Source organism: Podarcis erhardii (assembly GCF_964252035.2).
Source record: "Podarcis erhardii genome assembly, chromosome: 6".
Lineage (NCBI taxonomy): Eukaryota > Metazoa > Chordata > Lepidosauria > Squamata > Lacertidae > Podarcis > Podarcis erhardii.
This window is the reverse complement of record NC_138510.1, coordinates 58,374,878-58,385,183: the sequence shown is the minus strand read 5'-3', so window position 1 is coordinate 58,385,183 and position 10,306 is coordinate 58,374,878. Positions and strand designations below refer to the sequence as shown.

General features: G+C 43.5%; 1 protein-coding gene across 1 annotated transcript; it reads right to left on the bottom strand.

Annotated features, from left to right (window-relative positions):
- Window positions 1-1,530: 1,530 nt before the first annotated feature.
- On the bottom strand, window positions 1,531-10,288 carry MRPL37 (mitochondrial ribosomal protein L37; the record flags this gene model as incomplete). The annotated part of the gene is made up of 7 exons (XM_081866905.1): window positions 1,531-1,717; window positions 2,269-2,472; window positions 3,674-3,825; window positions 4,042-4,227; window positions 5,605-5,720; window positions 8,370-8,553; window positions 9,532-10,288. 7 exons carry the CDS (start codon window positions 10,286-10,288, stop codon window positions 1,640-1,642), a joined length of 1,677 nt encoding a protein of 558 aa, XP_081723031.1. The 3' UTR covers window positions 1,531-1,639.
- Between the last annotated feature and the right edge of the window lie 18 nt (window positions 10,289-10,306).

Below are 10,306 nucleotides of genomic sequence, written 5' to 3'. Positions count from 1 at the left end.
GCACAAATCTTACATATTTTTTTTCATGAAAGGACCCCAAATGCTAGATCCAATCATTTGTTGGGAACATGTTTCATCTTTAGCAGCACTGTGGTTGTACTTTGTTAAGCTCAAAAATATAATTCAGCTGATAACTGCCTATCAATGCAGATATGGAGAGCTCTACTTCTTTCTTCCCTCCAACAAGAGGACCATTCACTTATTCTCGTTCTCAGTGTCCTGGGGAAACCCAGCCCGATGGGAGGGATATAAATAATGTTGTTGTTACCAACCAGTTACCCATCCATGAGGACTTGTCATTTTATCCCATAGCGGTGAAGTTTGCTCAGGAATCTACTGAAGAACTATCCGGAGCAGAAACCATGTTGATTCTTAAATGATCTTTTAATAATGCTCTCTACCAGTTGACCTGGCCCAGATGATAAGCTAACTAACTTCCAATTTGCATGATCCTGCTCCCTTTTTAAAAGTTCTACATTAGACTATAGTAGCAAATAGCTAATGCCATCTAACTTTACAAGAACATTGAGAGTCAACATGGCGCTCTCCAGATGTTGCAGACTACTATTTCTATCAGCCCTAGCCAGAGTGACTAATGGTTAGGGAAGGTGGGAAGTACAGTGCACAACAACTACCCTTTCCCAAGCACTTCATTTCTTGGCCACTCTGAGTTCTTTACACTCCCTCCCTGGAAGTTCAGGCACAAGTCTCTGTCCTACATCTTCCACTGTTGACTATATGCAGTGAATTTATTCAATTTTGCTGCTTTAATCACTCTTCACCCATTTGTTTTCTAGCAACCCAAATAGCTTTGTTCAGTTTCTTGCTTCTGATGAATTTTAGAGATTTTTTTAAAAAAACTTTGTCTCACTTAATTTATTGTCAAGTTAGATTTGAGAAAGTTAGATTCCTTTTCTAAAGGAAGCTTGCTTTTTTAAAAAAAACAACTTCCTGAATGTATCAACGACACAGACCTCTTTATAGACATCATAATATACATCATACTACTATTGGTATACATCCTTGGTGTGTGTATCATTATGGTCTAAAAATGAACTTTCAAAACATTTGAGAGATTTGATATTCTTAAATCTCAACTAGTTCTCTCATTGTTTAGAATTCTTCCTCTGCAACTAAGACACTATATACTGTACTTGTTTGGAATAACAACTTTCAGCGTGGCTGTTTGAAGCCCTAGAATGTCACCTACTGCCTAATGACTGAACAAATGCAACTGAAGATGTTTCGTAAAAATGCATTACTTGATTGCTGCCACCCCAGAACTTGTATTAATATTGTCACTCAACCTAAGTTGGGGTGTTTTGGGCGAGGGGGGAGGATGAGCTGCCATGAGGATGAAAGACAGGATTATGGCCCAAGTATAGTTAGCCTTAAGTGCAGAACTAGATTTTGCTTTCCATTCTTTCTTGTAAAAGTAGAACACTGGCACTTAATTATTCAAAATGAATGCCAATATTAAGGTGTTAAATGTTCTGACAGCAGATTGAAACAATATTATTTACATGTGACTTTTATATATAAAGAAACTTTATTTTTTTAAAAAAACTGAAATAGTCTCTAACCCTTAACTGCACAGTAAGCATATGCATTACAGGAGGAAACAAAGGCAGAGCTCTGCTCACACGACACCATGCAAGTACAATGCCAGGAACTTCTTGAATGTGTCTGGTTGATAGCCATGTATTCCAGCTGGAATCTGTAGGGGGGAAATTTTGGATTTTCAATGTCTGTCATACACATTAATACAGCAATACATTTCACTGTGCTCAAATACCATCTTAAGTTTATTTTCATCCTGTCCCTTCCCTGAAACAAAGGAAAGGAAGCAATTTCTTGAAGAGGATATAAAAAGGATTCAAACAACTTAAGGTTTTGTGTTTTGTTTTGTTTTACTTTTGGATATCCTGAAGAGATGTTGTCAGAACCAGGCTCTAATCAGCCAACATGCCCTTGAGTATGGCATTATCGTTAAGGCATCTGCGCATGCCTGTTACGATGTTACGTGTACTTTTACAATGATACACACTGGTCATTTCTGCTTGTAATGCACTCTAAGTAATCACATGGGTGCTGGGCATGAAGCGCCTCAGTGCTACTGAGAGTCAAACTTAATGAAGTTCAGGATGCCCCCTATTCTAGTTTCAGAGAATTAATATGTTGCCTTTTAGTCTCCAAGCTTTTCTGTCTAAACTATAAAGCTAGACCGAGTTCCTGCGGCAGCAAGTCATTCTACCTTCATCAACATACCCGGACAACTTTCTTCTTGATTACTGGACGACTCCTGAAATCCTCATACAGAATATGATCTGCATCCATCCAGGCCAGGTTTTTAACACCATTGCTAGAGTCTAGATCTGTTGTATTCAACTGGAACACCAGGAAATGGAAGCGTTGGCCATCTGTAGCCACAGTCTGCACAACAATGGGGTTCTCCAGGACCCTGGGCTCATCCTGGAAATCGGCATGAGAGGGAAGTGTGAAATAAGAAGCCATAGGATAAGCTCCGTTGGTCAAGAGAAATGCTGTACAGTATTAAAAAGAAGAATACTGCCTATTTTATAACTGGGTGAAACCGTGAATGGGTTCAATTCTTAATTTGTTAATGAAATAAAGATAAATAGGCACACAGTGTGGCTGTATCAGAGGTGGTTAACTTGTGGCCCTCCAGGTGCAGTTGCACTGCAATTCCCATCATCCTTACCAGCAGAGTCCAACCACCCTTAATGAGCCACAGATTCCCCCATCCCTGATTTACTCTTAAGCTTTGCCACCCGAATGTACTTGAAAACATGTAAAGTTGTCTGTCCACATGTGGATAACTGGGGATAGAAGGTAGCGCAGGAAAGGGTCACAATGGATGGTAGACAGCAGCGCAAACATCTGGCCAGGAAAACATTTTGAGTTGATAAGACAGGCTAGCAAGACAGAGAACTACAATTATGTCTGATTTTAGTTTGGGGGAAGAAGTGGCACCTACTTGGAGGGTTTGCCAGAGGCCAAGCCAAACCTCAACAAAAGCTGCAGGACTTGAGGACAATCTGACAGCTCTCCATGCTCATAAGTTCAAATACCAACTATCAGCTAAAAAAGCTGCTTCAATCCCATTGGGCTTTTTTCCTCTTCTGTTCAGGTACCAGACATTTACCAGACTATTATTTATTCAGTATTTTATATGAGAAACTCATGTTGAATAGAGTACCATGACGCCCACAACTGACCTAGAATTCAACCAAGGCTTTTCAGCTAGACTCCTGGATGACAAGGACCATACAATTTAGCAACAAGAATTTGTTTTCCTACATCATAGTCAGTCCCCAACAATCCCACACTACCTGTGCACAGCAGAAATGGAAAGTGCCAGCTTTTTAGGGGGGTTTTAAATGCAACTTATGGATCACAATACCACAGTGTCCCAGCACTGCCAAAACACCAACTCAGAAATACACCAAGCTTCCATGTGGATTTGCCCATGGAAGGTTAGAGAGCAAAGCACAGAAAGAGGAGCTTCAGAAAACTTTTGCCTCTAAGTTAGGAACAGCAGCTAGCGTGGTGACCATTAATGGAACGGTCGGACAAATAGAAGCAACTAACTGCCATTTCCTAATTTCGACAGCATATGCCATAGTTTTTCTACAAAAATCTTAATACTCACCCCATATAACTCCTTTGCTTTGGCCAGAGCATTCCCAAAAGCAAACATTATCATTTTTGCCTGAAGCTGTGGTGGCCTCATTTTACGTACGCTGTCATACTGAGCAATGTACACAGTGTGAGGATAAGGATATGGGTACCCTTCTCGGAAACCTAAAGCACAAATCAGGTGATAGTTAGAACTATTTCACAACTCATTGCTCAAGAAGAAGACAATTTCTAAAGTGCAATGAAGAAACCTGACATTTTAGTGTATTGACTTCAACCCCCTATTCTCACATATGCCATCTGATACAATCTCATCCATAACAAATTAACTTCTGTGAAAATGATTTTTTTTCTTAATCCTCCAAGCTCTAGGAAATTCACCTGTATCATTTTTTATGTCATATGCATGAACTTCTTGAAGGTCAATTGTAGGCAAAACAGGGTAGAAGGTTTCTAAAGTGTGGTTTTCAGTGGCTAATATCTCATCTTTGGAGGCTATAGGCCGTAGAAGGTTCGTTGCATTCAAAATCTTCCCGTGGGGACCACGAACCTGAAGTAGAACAGATTCTGTAAAGGAAACAGTGGACTGTAAATAGATCCTTCCTCACTAGAACTATGCTGAAGCTATCAGCTGACCCATATAAATACCATTCCGAAAATGCTCTTGTAATCCACTAACACAGGGGGCAATCTCCTTTTCTGTTTGGACAGCAGGTACTAGCACTCTCCTATTCATGCTTCCTCCCATGTTGAACAAAAGAAGACCTTCACCACTTCCCATGAATATGCATAGCTAAATCTACAAGTCATCATTGAGTGATTGTGGATACTTCCCATATACTTACTTAGGGGAGCTTACTGTTGTATTCTTGGAACCATCAGTTTCCAGAAAATGTAATGGCACGCCCTTGGCTAGGAAGGGAACCTAGGCTAGTGTGGATGTCAATGAAACATGGTATATTTTCAATAAAGGGTTTCTGCCCTCCAAGACTGAGAGCAAGTGGAATCAGTCACTACAGGGACTGGGTAGATGGTCAGCAAATCAAGCTAAGGAAATCAATTGGTTCATGGCCAAAATTAAGATCACAATTTTCTATCAAGCTCTATTATTTTCAGGAACACAAGTCCCAAATGCTTTGAGAACATAAACTACCAATACGTATTTTACAGAAATGTCCTGTTAAAGATTCAGCATTTATATCAAATGTGCACATTTTTCAAGTTTACAGTAAAGAACAGTCCCCTCTAATTTCAGGAGAGCTATAAAAGCCGTTTTGTTACAGCAGCACAGCTCTAACAAATAATGTTACTTGTACAACACTGGCTCTATAGTAGGGGTAGGAAACTTGTGACCTGCCAGATGTTGTCAGGACTCCCATCAGTTCCCAACCAGACTGGCCAACAGTGGGGGATGATGGGAATTAGCTCTATGGCATTTTCTCTATCCTTCTACTTATTCCCTTTTTGTTAACCTACAGAAAAAGGCTCATGACATAGAAGATCTTGTGATTTTACCTCAAGGGCACTCTTTCTGATGCTAAGCTGTGGACCTTATAATCTTTCTACAGAACCTTCCTTATAAACAAAATACTTATTTTGACTTGTTTCTTAGAATCCCACACATTTCCTCCAATCTGGATCCCAAGATGGCTTACAAAAAAAGATGGATATATAAATACTACAAACAGAATCCAAATAATAAATAAATAAAAATCACCAATAAAATTCCATAAGCTTCAGAGCAAACAGATCATATGCCTTTATTTCTTAATGGTGAGGGCTGACCATATTTCCCCAAGAAGGAGCCACCACTGCCCTGTCCCACCACCCGCCACAGGGGTGTGGCCATAAGCAGGGCTTCTCCAGCTGACCTTAAGGCAATATGGTGGACAGTACAGGGAGAGGTGTTCTTTTAGACAATTCTACTGGGATAAAGAGACATACCTCGTTCCCATGCAGCTGCCACTCTGTAGTCTTGAGCAAACATTCTTTTACCCAATAAGGGGAATTTGGCTGTCATCGTCCTGCATAAGTGAAGCAAGTCTTCTAAAAGTACAGGGCTTCAGAACAAAAAAAATAACTGGACATTAATTTGTAAGTATTATAACATTTGCAATTGGCTAAAGGCATGCATGTTCAGGCTCAAATGTGTGTTACACTTCACACTATGTTTCCAACCAGTGTTCAGAATTTGCTATGTGTATTTTGCACCTGACTATTGGCCACTTGTGACTAAGTGAAGATGTCAGGTGCCATCCTGGTGCCCAGACATCGCCCTCATCAGGCGGTGGATGCCTGGGGATCCTCGGATCTGGACTGTTTCCACACACTAGCAACATATCCTGTAGAATTCTACCCATTATATTTTATCTGCACAATCGGAATGAATTTCAGAAACCAAAAAGTTGTATTAAAAAATACAACTTTTGAGTCATCTGCCCCCCAAATGGCAACTAGACATTCCGTTTTGGCAAACGGAACACTGGTTTAAGGAGTCATTTGGTGCCTAGCTTATGTTTCTGAGTTTCTAACACTGTTCCCAACCACCCACGTTGAGCTGGAAGGTCTGCAGCAGGCTCCTACTCACCCTCACTTGCATGTGAGTGGAAATTCCCTGTACTTGAACACGTTAATGGTCAGGGACTAGGGGGAGTGCTATGCACGCAAATAGATAGATAGATAGATAGATAGATAGATAGATTCTTTATTGTCATTACACAAGTGCAACATTGCACAAGTGCAACGAAATTGGATGCCATCCCTTAAAAACAACAAAAGCAAAACAACAACAACAACCAAACAAACCACATTCCAGCCACACCCACACCCACACCCATCAAACTCCCAGGTCACACTATCGAGTTACTGCATTTAAGAAGACCATTCATGTGTTCAGCCAAATGCCTTAACACAACTTCAAATTATAGTTACAGTTAATTATACATAGGATAGTACACCAGGTATTCATTATTAAGAATGCCAGGAATCAATAATTAAGCCAATCAGTGTTACCGGCAATCATCTGGAAACAATATTGTGGAAAGGCATAAGCAGAGCTACATTAAAATAGTTCTGTGCAAAAGGTAACCCAAATTCTATGGCAAGTCTCCTTTTGCATAATTTATTCTACTTCTAGTCATGGGCGATGACTGGAGGTACGAATGCAGGTGGAGAGAGTTAATTTTTATTATTAGATATTAGACATTTATCAGCAGTAGGTTCAAAACAGTAATTTCTTCTTACAAGGTGTAATTTACGGAATCCATTGCCATTAAGGCCACTAGCCAAATTAATGAAGGCTAGGTTAGGTCTATCAGCAGCTATTGGCAAGGCAAGGCAAGCAGGCTAGATCCCTATCTCCCCCACCCCTCCAGTCACCAAATTTGACAGGCAGGAGCAGTGGCAGCACTTTGAAGCCCCAATGATCCACCATGCTCTCTGCATGCACTGGTGATCAGATGTGCTTGCACAGAACCAGTGGTCTTTAAAGGGGTCTCTGCAAGCACCTAAGATCAGCTGCTTGTTGACACTTGAAAAGAGCCACGCAGGCTTTGCAGGAGCTGCCAATGATGAAAATCAGTAGAGCCTGCAAACCCCTTTTTTGGCACAGTCACATCTTTACTGACCAATAGGACAAGTAGACATAGCTTGGCTAAAAGTCTTGCAGGGCAAATGGAGAGGCTAAACTCAGTCTTAAGCCAACCACTGGCTTAAGAAAACCTCCCAATTCATAGCCAATGTACCTCCAAAGCTAGTTGCTGGGGGAGTGGCATTCCCTTTATGCTGAGTTTGTGAGCTTCCCAGAGCCATCTGATTGGCCAGAGTAAATAGCAGGACATTGGACTAGTTGGATTTTGGGTGTGATCTTCTTATGTCCTTAAGTATGGTTAATAACCTACACTACTGCCCTATAGGTTCTGAATGTTTTAGCAGTCATTCCTCAATCTTTCTTAGCCAGTCACTAGAAACTCATTTTAAATACATGTTCAGATTCTAAAGTGAATTCTGCACTTATACAGAATCAAAGAACATACACAACCTTATCCATAAGCTGTTCTCATTCAGAACAAAGGTGCAGAAGTAATTATTCTTCAAATCCCTCCTTAATACACAGATTTTCTATGAAGCCTTTGGCACAACCCCCTCAATGCTTAACTGTAACAAACCCAACTGCATGCAACCAAAATCATCATCCATTCCTGTCTCCCCTTCCTCTGTTGCTTCCCCATGTCAGATTTTTGACTTTAAGCTAAATAGGGCAGAAACCTGTCCTTATGTACTCTGTAGAACACCTCACACACATCTGAGGTGCAGTAATAAAGTAAACTTCCTAGTTTTTAATTTAAACACATACAAAGGCCAAGAGTACAGAATCAGTCTGCATGGAACATCTCACAACAGTTCCCCAAACACTTGATAGTGAAAGCATGCTTTTTCTGAATTAAAACTGGACAGCATATTTGATTCTTACAGCCCCAAAAGTTGACTTTTTAGGGTGTATGGAAAACTAACTGCCTGTATCTCTGCATGAATCACTGCTCTGCAAGGAGGCATAAACTGATCCAGGCTATTAGTTCTGCTGTATTTGTCACCACACTGTTTGCTAACTGCCTTATTAAAAGAATAAAATATATAAGCTGTTATGACAATTTCAGAAATGGTCCCAAACAATGGAACAACAAAAAAGGAAACTTGAGCCAAAGACTTACCAATAGGTTTCTTTAGGTACATCCTCCTCACTGCTACCCCAGAGGCGTGCATGATAAATGGCATTCTGGACTCTCTCATCCTGGTTTTCACATTGATTAGCTAGGTCATTGATTATGCTAAGTATTCGCGGAGGTAAACCTTGTGTCAGCTTTGTCTTGGTTAGCCACAATGCTTGCTTTACACCTTCAAGTAAAATAATATATTACCAGTGAGCATCTTTAGTACTGCACCTTGCACTTCAATCACTCTTACACAAGAACAAGGACTTTTCCACCATTCTTTTTAAGATTTGGAGCGGGGCGGGGGAGCTATTCTAGAGACAAAATGGAGCAGAAAACCAAGACCACCTTATAAATGCTGCATGCATTGCCGTTAATTACTTAACAAAACCTGGACAAGTATAGATAAGTTGGCACAATGTGGCCCAACAAGTTTGTGCCCATTAATTTGCAGTTCTCGCCTTCTTTTAACTACCACCTTTAACAGTATTCATGCTTTCCAAATACTGGGCTTTTCTTTGCAAATAACGATTATGATGCTGGGCAAGATAAAGCAAGTAACAAATTTATTAAATAATTTTACATTGGGGCAGCTGCCTGAGAGAAGAGCCACGTGACTGTGCTAGCCTCCTAGGCTGGTCACTGTCACCTGCTCTGCTCCAATGTGGAGTGCTTCTGGGAAAGGCCTGCTCTTTAGCAAGAACAAGACAGCCAGCAGTGCCACATCAGCGAGGAGACAGCTTGTCACCTAGGAAGCCAAAATCTCCATAAAGGCAGAGCTATAGAACCGTGCCATTAAGAACAGCCCCTTTAAAAACTTGTACATAAGCTCCCTTTCCCCTCACGTGCTGTTGCTGTATGCCTTTTTTTAAACTGAGACTGTCCACTCGGAGAGCCTTTTCTAAGCTGCAGGACTGGGTGTCCATGCCATTAATTGAGTGCTCCTCGAATGCCTGATCTGCATAGCCCAAGCTCAGCTTGTCACTTCGCAGGCACCAACCTCTGGCCGGTCTCTTCCTTTCACCGCCCCCTGCATCGCCTGCACTCGAGGACTCCCTCAGAGCCCAAGCCATCCTGACACCAAGCACCCCGAAGCTGGCCAGCCGTCCTCGCCCACCGCCCACCAGCCTCGGTCAGCGCGGGCCCCGCAGGCAGCCCTCACCTTCCAGCACGCGAGTCCGCTGGTGGAAGACGTAGCAGGGCCGCTGCTTGTAAGTGGGCATCTCCTCCAGGCGGGGGCCGCCGTCGTGCCAGGGGTCGTGCCACCCGCGCTCCCACTTGGGGTGACGGGGCTTGGCCAGCCAAGGCACGCGGTGCAGCTTCCCCTCGTACGTCACCACGTCGAGCTCGGGAAGCTGCTCCCGCACCGGAGGCACTTTGCGTAAGTACCAAGGCAACGGCGCGCCCGGCGGCGGCCCGCGCACCGTCCACGGGGTGCGGGGCAGCGGCTCCCGAGGATACTTCGGCCCGTAGGTGAATTTGGCGCGACGCTGCCCGCCGAGCGCCAAGCACTGCGCCCGCTGGGCGGGCAGCCGTACGGCCAGCATCGCTGCCTCCACTCCACGTCGCCGAGTCCCCCCCACAGACACCTCACCGCCCGCTGGCGGCGGCAGCCATTTTCTTTCCGCCTCCGAAGCGCATGCCGGGTAGAGGGGCGGGGCTATGTTGTGACCGACAGCGGGCCGCTTCCCCCCCGCGCAAACTCGGCGCTCGTCTGGGCCCGGCGTGGGAAGGAAGCGGGTCGGGGCCTCGCGGTTGAGGGGGCCGGCGGTGGCTCTCCCTGCCGATGACGCAGCCGGTGTAAGCGCCTCCAGTTCCCTCAAGGGCAGAAGAACAGCGTCACGCCTCGCAACGTGGCGACTAAGCCTGCCCTTTTCTCCAGGGGACGCGCCGCTTTCGCAGCGGAGGGGCATTGCCATTGCACGGCGCTTGTGGCA